At 43.8% G+C, this 20,606-nt stretch overlaps 1 protein-coding gene across 1 annotated transcript in view; it reads left to right on the top strand.

The window, feature by feature from the left end:
* The first annotated feature begins 525 nt into the window (after window positions 1-525).
* RGMA (repulsive guidance molecule BMP co-receptor a) overlaps window positions 526-20,606 on the top strand; it is a 44,200-nt gene continuing 24,119 nt past the window's right edge. The window contains exon 1 of the mRNA XM_058155805.1: window positions 526-968. Coding sequence (XP_058011788.1) covers window positions 887-968 — 82 coding nt within the window. The 5' untranslated portion in view covers window positions 526-886. The remainder of the gene's footprint in view (window positions 969-20,606) is intronic.

The raw sequence follows: 20,606 nt of genomic DNA, 5'->3' as shown, positions 1-20,606 counted from the left end.
TTTCTTTCTTTCTTTCTCTCTCTCTTTCCTTCCTTCCTTCTTTTTCTTTATTCTTCTTTCCTTCCTTCCTTCCTTTCTTTCTTTCTTTCTCTCTCTCTCTCTCTCTCTCTCTCCCTCCCTCCCTCCCTCCCTCCCTCCCTCCTTCCCTCCCTCCCTCCTTCCTTCCTTCCTTCCTTCCTTCCTTCCTTCCTTCCTTCCTTCCTTCTTTTTCTTTCTTTCGCATTCCGTTTGCATGGAAAGGGCCGCTTTAAGAGGCCCGAGAGGGACCCCGCCAGGTTCCGGCTCGGCAGATTTGCAGGCAGCCTTCGCTCGCCTTCCAAAGCTGGCGCGCCTGGCATCCAGCTTGCCCAGCCTCGCTTCCTGCCTTGGGCGCGATTGGCTGGCACCCCATTCTCCGCCTTTGCCGGGGCAGGCGGGACCCTCGCCTTGTGGGTTAGACACGCCGAGCCGAGCACGGAAGCTCATTGGAAGGCTGGAGGATTGATTGACGGCTGGGTCAACGGAGGCGGGGTGTGTGTGTGTGTGTGTTGGAGGGGGGAGGAGGAGGCGGCAGGCATTCCTACAAGGCTTAGTTGCTGCGGCTGCCGAAGTTGGCTGCGCCACCGGGCGCTCGAGTTTCCCTTTTCCTTTTACATAGATATCTATCTATCTAGCTATATATATATATATATATATATATTTGACTGCTGCTCCGTTTTTCTCTGTGTGCTCTTCTGCTGATCCCGTTTTCTTCTCTCCTTCCTTGCCTCCTCTTCCTCCTCCTCTGCTCCCTTCTCCTTCTCCTTCTCCTCCTTCTCCCTCTCCTCTCCGTCCCGTCTTCTCCTTTCCCTTGGAAACCACTCTTCTTAATAGGGAGAGCCTAGTGGTTAGATCTGCAGCTGGATGGATGGTTATGGGGAAAGGGGCAAGCGCGAAAGCCCTCGGACTGATCCACTTCTTCCTCTTGTGGCTCTCCATCTTCCCCGCAGGTAAGGAGCGCCGGGTCCCTTCCCATCTCCCCGTTCCCCTTTTGTTCATCTGCTTTTCTGCGTGTTTGTGTGTGTGTGTTTTTTTTAAATCTTGGAAACTTTCCTTGGGGGAAAAAAAGGGGGGTCTTTGCAAAAGCCTGCCTCCTTTTTCCGATGCTGCCCCCCGCCCAAGGCCTCGTCCTTCGATCCTTGGCTCCCTCCTAGAAAGCATCGGGTTGAGCCGGGTGGCTTTTTAAACCCAGCCCGGATTCCCCCACCCCACCCCATCCCATCCCTGGGCCAATTGCTTTCTTTAAAATAATAATAAACATTTGAAAAATGCCTCCCGTATACTGTTCCTTTGTCTCTCGCCTAAGACGCAGCCCCCCTCCGCTCCTTCAAGGCTCCCTTGCAAGGCACAGAGAGACACAAGCCCCCCCCTCCCCCCCCCCAAAAAAAAAGTCGATTTGGAAGAGTTGGAAAGCAGAGAAGCCTTCTGGATGGTGGGTTGAAGTCTATCTAGGCTGGGAAGCGAATTGGCGTGGGTGGCGTGGTGTGTGTGTGTGTGTGTGTGGAGGTCTCCTTCCAGCCCTCCACGTCCTGCCTTTACAAAAAAAATTTTTGGGGGTGGGGGGGTGGGAAACAAAGCAACGGCCTGATTTTGTAGGCAGGTAAAATTTCTCTCCTTCGCTTGCGGGGAAACTTTTAATTCCAGAGATGGAGCTTCCTCAAATCGCTTTCCAGGGTTCCCGCTGCCGTTTGAGCATTTAATGCGGAGTTTGGGCTTTTCTCTTCCCGGTGGGTAATTCGGAGGGCTCGTTTTGGGACCTCCGAAGCCTTAACAGGAGCTCTGGACCTTACGGGGGGGGGCGGGAATCGATGACCTATCCGAAAGATCCGTTCTTTCTCGGAGAATCTGCTGCTCTTTTCAGATCTCCTGCTTCAGGGTCCCTTGATTGTCCCCCGGCCCCGAAAAAGGCCCCATCGGACACACGCACCCTCGCCGTTTAAACCGGACGCCCCCACCCCCGATTTCTTTCCAGAGAATGCGCTTCCCTGCTCATCGTTTACGTAGAGATCCCCGGTTAGCCTTCTCCGAGGTTGTTTATAAGAGTTTTGCAAAGGAAGAAGGCGGCTTTAGAAATCACTGCACGCGCCCGTCGCTTTTGTTTTGCATTTCATTCAGGCTTCGTACACCTCGGAAAGAAGTTACGATTTTATTTTATTTTATTTTATTTTGGGGGGGGGCGTGGAGGAGGAAGATGGCGCCGTGGACCTGACAGCAGAATTCACTTGCTCCGTTGGATGCTATTTTAATTGTTCTTCGCAAGTTTTTTTGGGGGGGGGTGTGGGCGGCTGGGAGAAGACGGGAATTGAAACAGAAAGGAATGGATATTTGGACACCCGCTTTTTTTTGGTGGAGGAGGGAGAGGGTGGAAGGAAACGTGTAGAAGATTTATGCCGGCTGGAACCTGCTCTTGTGCTGCGAAGCGCTTCTTTCTGTGCTTTAAGCTACGTTGCCAGATGTTGATCTATGTGTAATAATATTTCAAAGCCCGAAGGAGGAGGACAGCTGTTGGGGGGAAAAAATAATACAGGCGCTGGGAATGTTTTGATCTCTTTTTTTGATCCCCCCCTTCCTCGCATCCCTCCCCCACGTTGCCTTGTTCTTGTTTATTTGCGAGCTTTCCTTCGCTTAGTTGCAGACGGATGTTTGATTTCCAGAACTCCTGCTTTCTCTCTCTCCTCCTCCTCCTCCTCCTCCTCTTCCTTCACTTTCTTCTTCTGCTCTTCTTTCTTCTCCTTCTCCTCCTCGTCCTGGTCCTTCTCCTTCTTTTTTCTTCACTTTCTTCTTCTTTCTTCTTCTTTCTTCTTCTGCTCTTCCTCTTTCTTCTTCTCTTCTCTTCCTTCTTCTCCTTCTCCTTTTCTTTCTCCTTACCCCACTTCTTCTTCTTCTTCTTCTTCTTCTTCTTCGCCACCCCCCCACCCGCCCTCGCCCTCAGTTTGTTTTTACGAAGTTCGGGAAAGGAGTGAATTTTCAGCATCGCAGCTGAAAAACGCCATCTGTTTCCAATGAATTCCCCCACTGCTTTTTCACAGCGTTTCTGGCAGATCCTGCTTTGCAAATTCCTGCATGCTTGTTTTCGTTGGGGGAGGGGAGCGTAACTTCACACTGGCGGAGTTGTTCCCTTCCAAAACACTCCAATTTCGTGGCCGCTGGGCTTGCTTCCCTCCCCCTCCCCACCGTTTACTCCAGGCGATGGAGGGGAGGGGGACCAACAGGAGAAAGGGGTATAATGCGCAAGGGGTAATTTGTCTGCTGATACAGGCTGCCGAGTGATTTTTTTTTTTTTTTGCAAAACCTCCCCTTTGCGGAGGTGAGAAATGATGACTGCCAGGGGAGCATTTTTTTTATTAGAAACAAAGACCATCCAGTTTATGGGCACCTGTGTGTATGTCTTTGCTTGAGTGTGCAGACAAAATAATAATAATCCTCGCTGGGAACTCCGAGTTGACAAAAGTTCTTGCAAATGAACACGTCAACATCCAGTGGGACTTTCAGATCCAAACAGACAGACAACTGGCCCGCAACATGCCTGGCATCACTACGGTGGGAAAGAAAAGGGAAAAATAGTCTGGTCCATTGATATTGCAATAACACCCAGGGGATGCACGAAATTGAAGAGAAACAGCTAGAAAAAATAATGAAATATCTGTGATTTGCCAACTGAAGTTGAGCGATTGTGAAGGCAATGGTTGTACCAGTAGTAATAGGAGCCCTTGGAGCAATACCCAAAGGGCTGCCTAGATACATGGACATTTTGAACTTATTAGACCTGAATATTCTGACTTTGCAAAAAACAACAACACAAACCCATCTTACTTGGAATGGCTTGTATATTCAGATGCTACTTTAACAGCTCTTAGGCCCTTGGTTAGGACCTGAACTGTTAAGTTTTTACCAGTCCCAGACTATGAATCGAATTGAAGAGTAAATATAGAAGAGAAGAGAAGAGAATTTTTATTGCCCAAGTGTGATTGGACACACAAGGAATTTGTCTTGGTGCATATGCTCTCAGTGTACATAAAAGAAAAGATGCGTTCATCAAGAATCATACAGTACGACACTTAATGATAGTCATAGGGAACAAATAAGCAATCAGATCACACTAGGAAACAATATCAATATTAATCGTGAGGATACAAGCAACAAAGTTACAGTCATACAGTCATAAGTGGAAGGAGATGGGTGATGGGAACGATGAGAAGATTAATAGTAGTGCAGATTTAGTGAATAGTTTGACAGTGTTGAGGGAATTATTTGTTTAGCAGAGTGATGGCGTTCGGGGGGGGGGAAACTGCTCTTGTGTCTAGTTGTTCTGGTGTGCAGTGCTCTATAGCGTCATTTTGAGGGTAGGAGTATAAGATTATTATTATAATAATTATTATAATTATTATACATCAACAAATTGCAGCTTCCTGTAATAACACCAGCAGAACTGCAAAAAACTGTGCTGCTTGGAACATCGTATATCTTAAGAAGGTAATTGGCTGATACCTAGGATGCTGGCAGCAACCCGTATCAAACAGTAGCACGAGTCAATTGTTATTTGTGATGCATTTTTGAATATTCAGTTGAGTTTCATGTTTAAAGAATAAAAGAAATAAAGAAATAAAGAAATAAATAAAAGAAGAAGAAGGAGAAGGAGAAGGAGAAGGAGAAGGAGAAGGAGAAGGAGAAGGAGAAGAAGAAGAAGAAGAAGAAGAAGAAGAAGAAGAAGAAGAAGAAGAAGAAGAAGAAGAAGAAGAAGAAGAAGAAGAAGAACAACAACAACAACAACAACAACAACAACAACAACAACAACTTCCTGGCTTATCTTGAGTCTTTGGGAAGGACTCGCTAGGTGGATAAAAACTCCTGGTTGAAAGTCTGGCTGACTGTGCCATGAATGATAATCGCTCCCCTCCCCACCACTTAACTTTCACACTTTGCTATAATTCTCAAGAAATGGGTAACAGAACTGATCACCCTTTAGGAAATAGCCATAGTCTTGGGTCCCTTAAACCAGGGTCTCCAACCTTGGCAACTTTAAGACTTGTGGACTTCAACTCCCAGAAAGTATTCTGGGAGTTGAAGTCCACAAGTCTTAAAGTTGCCAAGGTTGGAGACCCCTACCTTAAACTGCCCATCTCCATCAATGGGAAGATGCTATGGAGTCCAAGCAAATCCAAAATTCTTTGAGAGGTCCTTGGTGCTCTCGGAGTTTGGTAGTGGTGGTTGCTGTTGTTGTTTTGAAGATGTTTCATTACCCAAACTAGTAACATCATCAATGCTAGTGATGATAAGTGATGAGGTTACCTAGTTTGGGTGATGAAACATCTGCAAGAAACCCAACCAAGCTCTGGAGAACAGCAAGGATCCTTTCATTCCCACCCTCAGCCACAGATACTCTCCTTTATTGGCACAAAATTCTTTTCTGGTGAAAACACATGTCATGTTCCGAATCGCCCTGCAAGAAGGAACTTGATTTTTCGATTTGGGGTGTGTTTGTGCATCCATTTCCTTCTTCTCAGCCTCGGCAGCCCAAACAGGAATGAATAATAAAAGAGGTTAGGGTGGAGGTGGGGAACTTACAAAGTATTCTTTTGACTTGACAAGGTGGTTGTTGTTGGGTTTTTTTTATGGGGGAGGAAGGAAAAGGATCAATGGAGAAATCTTAGGTCTACTTTTCTAGACCTTGATTGGTTGGATTCAAATTCTCCCCAATTCATCTTGGTTGTACAGTAATGGCCAAAATTGTGGAAACCTTTTGGGAAAAGTGTAATTTTCTAAAACTAGCTAATAACACCCCCCTTTTTTTTTTTTTGGAGTAGTACCCTAAAATTATATATCAATGGAAAGATAATTTAATCAAGAATGCAATGCAATAACTTTTAGGAAGGATTTGCTATTAGAATAGCAGTTACAGTATAAAGCAGAAAAGTGAAACACGTAGAAAAAAACAAGATATACAAAAATGATCATCACCTCAGTTAATACTTAGTTGGGTAACCTATAGCATGAATTACGGCCTTACAACATTTTCCCATGGAGTGAACCAAGTCTTTGAGTTCTGCAGCTGTGATCATGTGAAACCAAGATTGAACGACTGCTCCTATTAACTGGATTTTATTGCTGGGTCACTTCTGATTAACAAGTTTCTTTAGTCAGGTTCCATAGATTTTCAGTTGGGTTAAGAAGGTCTGGGCGATTCCCAAGCCGTTCCAGCAATGGAAAAGGATTATCTTGAAACGCCAAAAAAAAAAAGAAAAAAAGTGGTGTTATTAGCTATCAAACCTCAGAAACATACTTTCCCCAAAAGGTTTCCCCAATTTTGGCCACTACTGTAATCTCTTTTGGAGAGCAGTTAACTAAAGGGGTCTTTCTCACAATGGATACATTTGCGCCTTTTGTTTCTCCTCCTAGGACCAAACTACCCTTTTCCCTGGGGTTAATGGAGTGGTGAAATCCAATTTTTTTTACTACCGGTTCTGAGAGTGTGGCATGGTGGGTGTGGTGTGGCTTGGTGGGCATGGCAGGGGGAGGATATTGCAAAATCCCCATTCCCATCCCACTCTGGGGCCAGCCAGAGGTGGTATTTGCTGGTTCTCCGAATTCTTCAAAATTTCCATTACCGGTTCTCTGAACTGCTCAAAATTTTCGCTACCGGTTCTCCAGAACCTGCTGGATTTCACCCCTGGGTTAATAGCTCTCTTCAGTCGCTGAGACCCCTAAAGATTTTTTTTCAAGGTCTATCCTAGACTTCTTCATTACTTTTATAAAGTTATTTAATCTCTTTTTAAAGTCTAGGAAGTCTGCAGCCTTCAACACATCTTGTGGCAGCTTTCTCTTGTTTTGGGGAGGGGAGGAAAGCGATGGGAATTTGCAAAGGCTGATGTTCTGATAAATTAGTGGGTCTCTAAGGTGCTGCAGGGCTGAAGTCACCCTGTATTAAATGACACCCCCCCTTATCTCTTAGCAACACTGCTATAAGCATTGTTTTTTTTCCTTTTCTTTTTTTTTTAAAGACACCACTTTCAAGTTTCCTTTGTAGGAATATCATGGTAGCGATTTACCAATGAACAGGCTCTTCGATTGCATATTGCCTCATTGTTCCTTGATTTTGCAAATTGCAAATTCTTGATTCTCGGATCCCAAGATATATATCTATAGATATATAGATATATATATATATTTTCTTTCCAAACTTTTCTTTGAGTGATCTACAAGGGGTCAAGAGGGGTTTGGACCAGGAGAGAAAAACTTAAAAAGTCAAGGCATGACTTCGAGTTGACAGTCAGTTGAAAATAATTCCTGGAAACGCAAAACTGAAGAAGCTTCTTGGATGAGAAGCGAAAGAACAAAACAAAACAAAACAAAACAAGAAAGCCCAGCTGCCTTTTGGAAAAACACCTTCGGGACAACCATGACCTGGATAATTGAGAATCTCCATAGACATCCTGTAAATGCAGTTATTTCCCATGTATTTTTTAAAAAAATAATTTTTATTAAACAGTTTTTTTAAAAAACAACAACAACAAAAAGAAATATTAACAGTTTCTTCTTTTCAACAGTTTCGCGTCGGTAATCAATACATTTTCTCTCTCTTATCCTAGTGTATCTTTTATACATATATGTCTAATATATCATATATATATCACTATAATATATTATTCTGATTATTTTATTTACGTATATATTTAGACATAAACGTGTACCCAATTTCCTTTCCACAATTTTTCTTTCTTCCTATTTGTTCTTATATTTCTACTCCTAATTTAACTGTTATTTAATCTTCCCTTGTCTTCCCCCCCACCCTCTTTTCCTCTAATCATTTGTACCATCTCTCCCAGACTAGTGATAATTCTGTTTCCTCTTTTTCTTGGTAAGCTAATCCATTTCCGCACGTTCCATGATTTTTCTAATTACATTGTCTTGGGATGGTATATTGTTATTTTTCCAGTTCTGTGCGTAAAACTATTCGTGCTGCTGTAATTATGTGAATATTTGTAATTATGTGAATTATTTCCCATGTATTTTAATCATGGCTCCCCCTTCAATCACATTGGGTAGGAACCGGGGGGGGGCGGTCTTGGGGGGATGGAGACTTTGGAAAGACAGCTCTCAAACTTTTGAGTAACTGAGGGGGTGTTCAGGTTATGCAGTTCTAGCCTACAGAGGCCACAGGAAATATGCCCCTCCCCCTCCAAAAAAAATCTGGGAGCCAGGAGCAGAATGCTGCTTTTGATGGGCTTAGCAGTCTTCTTTTTCATGTTTTCAGGAATGGTTTGCATTATTGGATTCCCTGGTCAAATATGGGTGCTTCCACCATTTGCCATATTTAGAGAACCTGCACATTGAAAATATTTCTCCTATTTTGTTTGACTTTCAATTATATGCCCCCCACACACACAATTAGGCTTAAATCATTATCGTTTCTTTTGGAAAGAACAGCCCACCAGGATCCTATTGTCACCTTTCCTCCCAGGTTTCAGATGTACATATTGTGTGTAGAATTACTAAGGCCATGAATCCGATGACATATGGTACAAATTGGGGGACTCTGTAAGAGGGATCCATTTGCATCTATTTGTATTTTTATCACTTTATTTCTTCCTTATTCCAAAATTAGACTGTTCACTGAATTTTATTCCATTCCATTCTATTTTATTCTATGCTCTTATTATATATTACTATATATCTATTATTATATATTTATTATTATATACTTTATTTTATATTATTTTGTTTTATTATTTTATTATTATTTTTTATTTTGTTACTTTACTTTATTATTTTATTTTATTATTTTATTTTATTGATTAGTCAATCAATCAATAATATAATATTATATATATATATAATATTATATTTACTATTATATTATACTTTATTTTATATTTTATATTATTGTTTTATTATTTTATTATTATTTTTATTTTATTATTTTATTTTATTGATTAGTCAATCAATCAATAATCTATGACTACTCCTGCTACCGTGTTTTCCCAAAAATAAGACCCTGTCTTATATATTTTTTTAACCCCAAAATAAGCACTTGGCCTTATTTTTAGGGAGGTCTTATTATTTTGGGGCGCGTGGAGCAAGACAGGGCTCCTCTTGCCATCTTACCTGATTTGAATTGTACCCTATGACCATCATTTGTGTTGTAAGTGTTGTACCTTGATGAAGGTATCTTTTCTTTTATGTACACTGAGAGCATATGCACCAAGACAAATTCCTTGTGTGTCCAATCACACTTGGCCAATAAAGAATTCTATTCTATTCTATTCTATTCTATTCTATTCTATTCTATTCTATTCTATTCTATTCTATTCTATTCTATTTCCAGCTCTGTCTCCTTAACCTTAACCAGAGAAAATGGTGGGGACCAGCTGGGCATACATTTAAATATTTGGAGGGGCCTTATTTTAGCACATGCACTCAAAAGCCCGATTGAGCTTATTTATCAGGGACCATCCTTTTCAAAATGCTTTCTCTTCTCCCTTTCATGTCTACAAACTTGTCTGCAAGCAAATTCATTGCCTAATTTTGTTACGACATTAGTATATTCTTGTATTTATTTCCTTCGCTCTGCTTTCCTTCTTTTAAATTTTGCTTGACTGAAAAGAAAAATATCGATGGGTTGCAATGGAGCAAAACTCCTTATTTCTTTCCAGAGCTGTTTTTGGAAAGGTTACAGAAACCCACTTTCAATATGAAGCTGCATCTGGGGGGTTTGTTGCTTGTGGTGGATCTGGCACCCCAAAGGCCCCATTTTGCCTGGATTTGGGTCTCCGGGGTGTGATGGAAAAAGCTTGATTGTAAGGACTAGGTGGCAGAGCTAACCGGCTTAGCCAGAGTCACTTGCTGGGTTCAAATGTTGAACATTGAGAAAGGCTAATTCCGTAGGTCTTCTGTCTTGATTTTTGTTGTTGGAGATAAGCTGCATCAAGTTCAGGGCGTGGAATCCATTTTTGGTCCCCACACAATAAAAAAGATGTTGAGACTCTAGAAAAAGTGCAAAGGAGAGCAACCAAAATGATTAGGGGACTGGAGGCTAAAACATACAATGAACAGTTGCAGGAACTGGGCATAGCTAGTCTAGTGAAGAGAAGGACCAGGGCAGACATGATAGCAGTCTTCCAATATTTGAGGGGCTGCCACAGAGAGGAGGGGGGGTGTCAAACTATTTTTCAAGGCAGCTGAAGACCAGACAAGGAATAATGGATGAAAACAGATCAAGGAGAGAGATTCAATAAGGAGAAATTTTCTGACAGTAAGAATAATCAACCCATGGAACAGAAGGTGTCTTCGGAAGTTGTGGGAGCTTCATCACTGGAAGCTTTCAAGAAGAGACTGGATTTCCATCTGTCAGAAATAGTGTAGGGTCTCTTGCTTGGGCGGGGGGGGTTAGACTAGATGATCTACAAGGTCCCTTCCTACTCTGTTAATCTGTAAGTCCTTAATGATAGAAAGAAGCAAATGTTGCTCTCCCTTGGCCTTGTTTCCAAGCACGTTTCCAAGCATGTTTTCAATCATATCAGCCAGCATTCACCAATGGTTGGAACTCTCTGCTTCTATTCAGGTAGTTCTTGACTTACAACCATTTGTTTAGTAACTGTTCAAAGTTATAAGAGCAGTGGAAAAAGGGACTTATGGTTATTTTTCACATTTACAACCCATACGGCAGGGGTGGGTTTCACTTACCTTTGCTACCGGTTTGCACGCGCAGAGCATATTTGATGACGTTTGGGCGGGTGGGTGGAGCTTCCCACCACTGCTGCTACCGGTTCGTCCAAACCGGGGCGAACCGATAGCAACCCACCACTGCCATACAGTAGCTCCGTGGCCATGTGATCTACATTTGGATGCTTGGCAACTGGCATTGTATTTTTGACAGTTGCAGTGTCCCGAGGTTACGTGATCCCTTTTAATAACCGTGATACTAAATTAACAACTGTGGTGATTCACTTAACAACCGTGGTAAAATGGAGCAAAGCTTACTTAACAACTGTCTCACTTAGCAAGGGAAATTTTGGGCTTAGGAGGGTGAGGATTGCTTGTTCTGAGGTAAGGAGATCTACAAGGTGGGGTCACCATGAAGGTGCTGAGGAGAAACTACCAAACATGGCCTCTCGAAATATGGTCTGAATTTTCATATCAGGGACGTTCAAAGCTTTCTTGCTTGTCTGTCAGGTTTTTCCACGGGTTGTTCTCCAGTAAATTCTGCAAAAAAAAAGAAAAAAAGAATAATTTATCAGAAAGTTACTTGGCGATTTTTGGCCCGCAACTCTCAAGTCGGCCATCTGTATTTGGAGACCCTCTAAATGTAGAGGCAGGAGGATTTTCTGATATCTCGGAATCACTATCCAACGTATCTGATGGTGAGCTAATTGAGGAATAAGGTACTAATAGGTCCAAGATGTGAACTTAATCCCAGTCTGCTGGAGGGCAATGAAGGAGATTATCGAATACATTGATAACAGTTTTGTATCTGATCGGCCTCAGCAAAAGATACGGCTTTACGAATCTGTGGAGATTCTCAGTCATCTGAGTTGTCTGAAAGATGCTTTTTCAAAAGGCAACTGGATTGTTTTTATTCCTGAGCGGGGGGAGAAGGAGGAGAAGGAGAAGAAAGAAGAAGTCGAAGTTGTTTTGCTTCTCATCCATGAAGCTTCATCATTTCTAGCATAACATTGTCCTCACCACCATCCTACCACAACCGATGAAGCTTCTTGAATGAGAAGAGAGACTACAGCTAGTCCTTGGCTTAAGGCCACAAGGGAGCTCAAAATTGACATTGCTAAGTGTGACATCTGTTAAGAGTTCCATTTTACTCTTGCCGTGTTTGTTAAGAGAATCACTGCAGTTGTTAAATTAGGAATGTGGCTCTTAAGTGAATCTGACTTGCCCATTGACTTGACTTGTCAGAAGGTCGCAGAAGGGGGTCACGTGACCCCCCGGGACGCTGCAACCATCATAAATGTGAGTCAGTGGTCGAGCATCCGAATGTAAATCACGGGACCATGGGCATTCTGCAACAGCCGTAAGTGTGAAAAACGGTCGTAAGTCCCTTTTTTCAATGCCTTTGTAACTTTGAACGGCCACTGAACAAACTGTTGTAAGTTGAGGACTTCTTCTTCTTCTTCCTCAAGGGAAAAAAAAAACCAGTCTAATTGCCTTTCGAAAAAGCCCCTTTGAGACAGCTTTAAGAATTAAACCATCGCTGAAGAAAAGGCGAGGGAGATAAGAGCCTTTTAGCAGGACCCTTTCTAAAGTGGCTTTAAGTCCTGTACCAATGACTTTGCAGATTAAGGATGGAGGAGCTGTTTTAACTCCAGTTATCTTCTAAGTAAATGCTGTGGATGTCAACAGCTGGTAGCATAGAAGTGTTAAACTTAAGCCTTTCCTAGTCTCATGCTGTGAAAAAACGGTAGTCCCAGCCTCCGGAACAGGGCGGAATGAGTGCTGCATTAAGGGGGAAGTTTCAAAAATGTTACTCTCTAGAAAATTAAAAGAAACCGTGAGGAAGAAGTTCGAAAAGCAGGTAGCCCTCAACGTACAACCACTATTAAGCCCACTGTCTAAGCAAGGCAGTGGTTAAATGAATTTTGCTCCATGTTACAACCCTGCTTGCCACAGTTATTAAGTGAATCACTGCAGTGGTGGGTTGCCCCTGGTTCGGACCGGTTCGGACGAACCGGTAGTAAAACCGGCGGGAGGCTCCGCCCATGACCCGGACATCTTCAGGAAGCTTCTGCATATGCGCACGGCCCCATTGCGAACCGGTAGTAAAGGTAAGTTAGAACCCACCCCGAATCACCGCAATTGTTAAGTTGGTAACACGGTTGTTCAACAAACCTAGCTAATCTGCGCAGCACCCAAAATGAGGGTCACATGATCAAAAAAGAGGGGAACTGTTGGAAGATACTTAACCACAATTGCGTGGTTGCAAGGTGGCAAGAAGAGTCCCCTCTGTGAGCACATGCGCCATCGCCAGCTGCTCTTCTGTTTCCATTTTTGGGTCTTTTCCAGGCCATTTTTGGCCCGAAAAACGGTCTGTTTTTGGGCCATTTTCAGGCTGGTTTTTTTGGGCCCAAAACAGCCAAAACCCGGCATGTGCGTGCCGGCCAGCTGGTCTTTGCATTTCCGGCTCTCTGGCGTGCACACATGCACACTCATGCACGCGCATTCCGGTTTGGGCACTCGCTGCCGAAAAGGTTCGTCATCACTGCACTATCTTGATTAGTAATGGAAATTTTGGGACTTCGTTGTCATCATAAGTTGGGGACTATCTGTATACTGTCGCACTGCTGGGCAACCTGCCTGGTTTCAAAAGAGGATGGAGGGACTCATGGAGGATTGGCTGTTATTCATAACGGCATCTTGGCTCCTGCAAGAACAAGTAGCTGTTCCTTCTCTGAATCTCCCTCTTCAACATAGGTAGGCAGGTTTAAGCAATTTAGATTATTGTGTTCACGCAACACACTGAGCCGTAAAATAACCATGCGAAAGAGAATTTAGGCACACGGTAAACTGAAAAGAGGCAGGGCGATTTATGCCCAGTGTGTTGTGAGAAGGCAGAAAGGCCATTTTTTTAAATGCAGAACCATAGAAAAATACAATTGAGTAGATCGCATACTTGAATTAAGTATAGCTTAATCTTGTTACTGAATTTTATCTATTTATAAGATGTATGAAAGGCCTCCCTCCAAAACAGTAGGCAGTATGCAAAAACGAAATAACTGGTCTGAATTAAATAATCTTTCTATCTATACAGATTCTTCTCCATGCTTTTAATTTTACCATGCTTTATTGATTGTTCTAGTGCAGTAATGGCTAACCTTTCTGCCATTGCGTGCCAAAAGCGGGAGGGAGTGTGGGGGGGGGTCGCGCATGTGCTCACACTCATAATTCTATATGGTCCTCCCCCCTGTGCATGCGCCTGTGACCCCTCTACACTCCCCCCGCTTTTGGCATGTGAATGACCAGTGGGCTTGGTAGGCCCGTTTTTTCACTCTCCGCGGGCTCTAGAGCCTTTCTAGGAGCCGGGGAACGGCAAAAACGGCCTTGGAGGCCCTCCAGAGGCTGAAAACAGCCCATTTGCTGACTTCCGGTGGGACCAGGCTCTCCAGGCTCCAGAGCCTTTCTAGGAGGCTGTGGAGGGCAAAAATAGCCTTCCCCACCTACCTGGAGGCCAAAAACCGCCTGTCCCAGAAAGAAAGGCTCTGGAGCCTGGGGAGAGTGAAAAACAGGCCTTCCAGTGCCATCGGAAGTCGGCAAATGGGCCGTTTCCAGCCTCCTAGGGCCTCCGGGGGGTTGGGGAAGGCCATTTTTGCCCTCCCTAGGCTCCTAGAAAGGTTCTGGAGCTTGGAGAGAGCGAAAAAATGGGCCTTCCCTGGCAGCCTTTTTCCTGATTTCCGGTGGGCCCAGAAGGCCCGAAAATTAGGTGGCCGGTGCATGCATGCGCACCAGAGCTGAGCTCATGTGCCCACTGATATGGCTCCACGTGCCACATAATACCTGTATTTATGATCATGGCAGCATCTCAAGATCACAGGATTTGCCTCTGACTTTTCAAGGGGATTCAGACGAGCAAAGTGGGAGAATCTGGATTCTTTGAATGACCACAGCAAAAATAAATAAATAAATAAATTGTAAAATTGGCCATCATTCAGTTAATGACCTCTTCTTCGCTTAGCGATGGACAATGTTCCTGTCCCAATTGTGATCGTAAGTCAAGCGCTACCTGTAGTCAAGATGGCAGCATGAGTATATCCTCAGAGCCTCACCCCTTTTCTCTATGGGTCAGCCGGTTCGGACTGGTTCGCCCAAACCGGTAGCAGAAAATACGGGTGGGCCTGCCCACTCACTCCCATTCTATGCCATCCTATAGAGGCACGTTTTTGAGGCTGGGCGCATGCGCAGAGGTGCGCACGCCAGCAAAGCACATGCACGGAAGGCTGGGGGCGCGCATGGGATGGGCGCACATTTGCGAACACCCCTAACCTTCTGCCATCCTGCTTTTGAAGAGCAGTTGTTGTTTATCGGAGATCTTTTTCTCCGAAGAAAGCAAAACCATGAATTCCCTTTGGAGTTGAGATAAATATCAGGATTGCTCTGTCTTCCACAGCTGACATGCAGAGCAAAGGTTTTGGGAAAGCTGCCAATTCAGAATGGTCCAGCTGGGAAGTTTGAGGAAAGCAAGCGAGTAGCTGGGCGGACTGGAGCGATCCAGACTGGAATTACTGGCTAGAAAGACCCAAGTGGCTTTTGACACCTGGAAGAGAATCTAGCCAGCAGATCTGATGCGCCGTGGGAAGGCTTTTGGGAGGGGAAAGCGTTTAGAAAGCAGAGTAATTGGAAGGGTTGCAAAATTAAGGCTGGGAAGGGAAATTGACCTCTCTACTGGGGTTAGTTAGATGCCCTACAAAGGGAACTTATCGTGCCCATCTCTCTAATAAATGCAGCGGGGCCCTTTTCTTTTTAGGAGGGTTGGAAATTGCTTGTAAAACGTTTTTCCGAGAGCTCTGCAACCTGCAATTGTCAAATTTTGTAATTACCAGGGCAAGCCCGCAACACAGCTCTTCTGCTTTTGTTTCTGTTTTAATCACCTGCCGTAATCATCCCGGGTACTTACAAGGGTGGTGTGTGTGTGTGTGTGTGTGTGTTTGTTTGTGTGTGTGTGTGTGTTTTATAGCAGCAGTAGGTTGGTTCCAAACCAGTTTTAAGGAGCTGGAAAATTCAGAACGAGATCCAGGTTTGTTGGGCTGGCAATGAATTTAGCTATCTAGTCTAGAGAAAAGGATTAGGGGTGGGTGACATGATAGCAGGGTTCCAATATCTCAGGGGTTACCCCAAAGAAGAAGGAGTCAAGCTATTCTCCAAAGCACCTGAGGGTAGAACAAGGGCCTCTGGTGGCTCAGCAGACTAAGACAGTCTGTTATTAACAGCAGCTGCTTGCAATTACTGCAGGTTCAAGCCCCACCAGGCCCAAGGTCGACTCAGCCTTCCATCCTTTATAAGGTAGGTAAAATGAGGACCCAGATTGTTGGGGGCAATAAAAAGTTGACTTTGTATATAATATACAAATGGATGAAGACTATTGCTTAACACAGTGTAAGCCGCCCTGAGTCTTCGGAGAAGGGCGGGATATAAATTCAAATTAAAAAAAAAAGGAAGAAGCAATGGGTGGAAACTAATCAAGGAGAGAAGCAACTTAGAACTAAGAAAAAATTTCCTGACACTTAAAATAATTCGTGAAAAAAAACTTGCCTCTGGAAGTTGTGAATGCTCCAACACTGGAAGTTTTTAAAGAAGATGCTGGATAGCCATTTGTCTGAAGTGGTGTAGGGTTTCCTTCCTGAGCAGGGGGTTGGACTAGAAGACCTCCAAGGTCCCTTCCAACTCTGTTCTATTCTGATGACTGCAGGTGGTGGGAAATGTAGTCCAAGAAATCTAGAGTCTAGCTTGGCTGAAGTCCTGCTAAAGAAATAAAAGTCATCTTTGACTCGTGACCATGTTTGGGTCCATAATTTCCACTTCTAAGCAAGTCAGTTGTTATCTGACGTGCCCAATTTTACAATATTTTTCGCTGTGAATGAATCACTGTAATTAAGCAAATCACATCATCAATAATTGAATCTGGCTTCCCCCATTGACTCTACTTGTCAGAAGCCGGTTGGGAAAATAACAAATGTCAATGCCCTGACTGCACGATGCTACAACATTTTGTTGTTGTTAGTTGCGAAGTTGTGTCCGACCCATCGCAACCTCATAGACAACATTCCTGCAGGCCTTCCTGTCCTCTACCCTGGAGTCCATTTAAGCTCATGCCTACTGCTTCAGTAATTCCATCCAGCCATTCCCCTCCATCGTTCCCAGCATTAGGCTCTTCTCCAGTGAGACCTTCCTTCTCATTAGGTGGCCAAAGCATTTGAGTTTCCTCTTCAGAATCTGGCCTTCTAAAGAGCAGTCAGGGTTGATCTCCTCTAGGACTGACTTGTTTGTTCCCCTTGCAGTCCAAGGGACTCGCAGGAGTCTTCTACAGCACCAGAGTTCAAAGGCCTCAATTCTTTGGCGCTCAGCCTTTCTTATGGTCCAACTTTCACAGCTATTCATTGCAACTGGGAAAACCATAGCCTTGACTATACGCACTTTTGTTGGCAGGGTGCTGTCTCTGCTTTTTAATATGCTGTCTAGATTTGCCATAGTTTTCCTCCCCAGGAGCAAGCGTCTTTTAATTTCTTGGCTGCAGTCCCCATGTGGGGTGATCTTGGAGCCCAGGAAAATAAAATCTGTCATTACCTCCATTTCTTCTCCATCTGTTTGCCAGGAATTGTAGTTGTCAGTGTGACGACCAGTCATAAGACAATTTTTTTCAGTGCCGTTGTAACCTCAAATGACGGTTAAATGACTGGTCATAAGTCAAGGACGATCTTTGTAGCTTCTTTGATCTTGGAAGAACGATTCCGATCAATAGGAATGGATTCAGAGAAAGACAAGGGAAAAGTCTTAATTTTAAACCCGGTTTGTCAGGGTTAGATCGAAAGGACTGGGTGTATTTAGGCCTCAGAAAAATAAAATTTGGAGCTTGCCTCCTGGTAGCATTAAGAGTTAAAGATCCATCAGTTCTGATTCTACAATGCAGGACATGGAATAATGGATTTCATTTGCAGAGAGATCGATTCCAACTGAAGATTTTTTAAAAAAACTTCCTAATTGAGGGGGAATAACTCCAGAAGTGGGAGAGCCATGGGACTCTTTTTAATGGAGGTTTTCAAATAGAAATTGGACAGTTTTCTGTCAGAAAGCTTTAATAATTATGGATGCCTTTATCAGCCACAGGGGAGGCTGAGCGACTAAGTGCTCCCTGCTAAATGTGGGGATGCTAGGAGCAGAGAACCAATTTAGAAGACAAAACTCAGTTAACTTTTGTAAAACTTCTGTGGCCAAGGCTTAATTATCCTATTAAAGAGCCTAATGGTTGCATTTGAAGAAGGTGCAAAGTGTAGGGTTTTTTGTTTTTGTTTTTTTAACCTTTTTTTAAAAAAAAGGATTGGCAACTTAACTTTGTGGTTTAATAAATGATGCAAATGCCCCACAATAAGCTGATGCAGGAACCAGACGGCACATGCTCTGGAAGTCAAGCAAGTAAGTTAGTCATTGTGTGAAGGATGTTTTCAGAGGCTGGAGGATTGAGTTGGCTCAGCCGATGAAGGAGAATAGCCCCTCTTTGCATCGAGATGAAACCAAGATGGTTAACTTGGCTTTAAAATGGACTTGAACAAAACCGTGAAAAAGGAAGCTTCAGGCACGTATGGTGGCCCTGGAAAGTCCTCTGTTTCTCATGTGGAACATTTCTGGAGATGTTTGTGATGGGCCTTGACTATAATCTAGCTTTCCTGCTTTCCTGTCATGTTATGTGCATCTGACTGTTGCACTTAAAAATAATGGACTATTATAATACATCAAAACTGTTACGTGAGCTTAGACATTGTTGGCTTTTTTTTTTATAAAGTATGATCTAACATATGAAGTAGTGAATAGTCAGACTCTTGCCTTGCTTCTGGGTTCCTCATGAATATCAAACTGATAACTGAGAGCCACTTTGGTCTGGTGATTAAGGCACCAAGCTAGAAAACCAGGGACCATGAGTTCCAGTCCTGCCTTAGCCCTGAAAACCAAGTGGAAGACTTTGAGCCAATCACCAGGAGACGGTGAGTTCTAGTCTAACTTAATTATGAAAGGCAACTGAGTGACTTTGGGCCAATCACCAGGACATGGTGAGTTCTAGTCCCACTTTAGGCATGAAAGCCAACTGTATGACTATGGGCCAATCACCAGGAGACAGTGAGTTCTAGTCTAACTTAATTATGAAAGGCAACTGTATGACTTTGGGCCAATCACCAGGAGACAGTGAGTTCTAGTCTAACTTAAATAGGAAGGCAACTGGGTGACTTTGGGCAAATTACCAGGAGATGGTGAGTTCTAGTCCCACCTTAGCAAAGCTGTTGAGTATGAAAGTGACTATTCCTCTACAGCCTATCTTACTGCTTCCAGATTAACTTTGGTCTTTACTGCTTTCAGCTAAGCAGATGAATCTTGCAATATTTCAACTACTATAAATATCCCACTTGCTGCATTCACATATAATAATAATGAGATGTGGGTTAACAAATAGTGGTTTTATATATTGCACATGGTTCAAACAGATACCTATTTTCATATAGTGGTTTCAGGCACCATTTACACATAATGGCTGGGTTCCAACTACATACTGGTTTATCAATAACGAACCCAGCGATGAACCTTCGCTAACGGATCATAAATGTGAGCACATGCATAGAGGGTCAAAAACAGGACGTAATGACGTCCCAGTGGGTGGGTAGAGACTCCCACACCGGCCCTACCGGGTCGTGTGATCCGGATAGATCTGGCCAGATTCTACCGCCGAACGAACCTCATTTTCTCGTTATTCTTCCTAGTGTATTTCCACAAGTGCAGGATTCACTTTTTGGATCATTGAATGCCACTTTGCATGGCCAGCTGTGTCTCCAGGGTGCAGGCCCACAGCCTGCATATCTTTGCTGATGGTGTCTTGCCATCTCTGTTTGGGGTGTCCGTCAGGTCGCCAGCCATTGACTTCCAGTTGGTAGGTAGTCTTGGCAACGGTGGAAAGTGCCGCCCTCAGGACACGTCCATACCAGCGGAGTCGGCCTTCTCTCATCTTCTCTATAATTGGTGCCACGAACGAACCCCATTTTCACCTGGTCTTTTTCCATGTTTAACAGAACATGGAGGGCACATCCAAGGGGAGACGGGATCTCCATATTCACAGCTCCCTGGAAGTAGCTCCAGAGGAATCCAAAATGGATTCCACCCTCACCCACCCCCGTCCATAAATCATATATCCATCTCTCTGTTTCTCAAAGCCAATGTTCCACTGTTTATGAAACCCACGGATTGAAGCGGCCTTGCTTTCGGCTGCTGCTTTCCACACCCTTTTCTGGAATTGACACCAGCGCCTGAGATGCAACGAGATTTTTGGCAGCCGCTCCGCTGTATGTTCAAGTTGTTATTTAGAGCAATGCGCCCAGGGCTCTTTCCTGTATGCCTTCGGGCTTGCGTTATGTGAGAGGCCCAGCAAGCAAAAAGGTTGTGCATTGTACGATACAAAACAACAACGCTTGAGTTCCAACCAGGAATCTTTCCGTGCCAGTAATTTTTTTTTAAAAAAAACAACAACCCAAAAACAGTTGCAGCATGCAGAGTCCTGTGAGAATACCTGGAACAGGGCTGGCTCACCTGGGCGTCCTGATTGATATGCAAGTGCTTGGTGGAGCCTGTGCACACCTGTGTGAGAAAGGAGGTTTTGTTTAGCCCCGAAGGGAATAGCATGGAGTTTGGGGGTGAGGGCATGTGCAATCCTTATTTTCAAGCCCCCCCCCTTTCCCCCCCTCCCCTGGTGCTCCCTCAGGTCGTGCTGCAGAAATTCAGTAGCAAAACAGTCACCTTGAAGAGAGATTTTAATTCCCCTCCCCTAAAAAAGAGTTCAAAGTCTCTTAAAGTTCATTTCAATAAATCAGATGCAACCCCCTCCCCAGATTTTTTTT

This window comes from Ahaetulla prasina, chromosome 13 (assembly GCF_028640845.1).
Source record: "Ahaetulla prasina isolate Xishuangbanna chromosome 13, ASM2864084v1, whole genome shotgun sequence".
NCBI classification, from domain to species: domain Eukaryota; kingdom Metazoa; phylum Chordata; class Lepidosauria; order Squamata; family Colubridae; genus Ahaetulla; species Ahaetulla prasina.
Note: the sequence above shows the minus strand (reverse complement) of the source record. Positions and strands in the feature narration are given on the sequence as shown.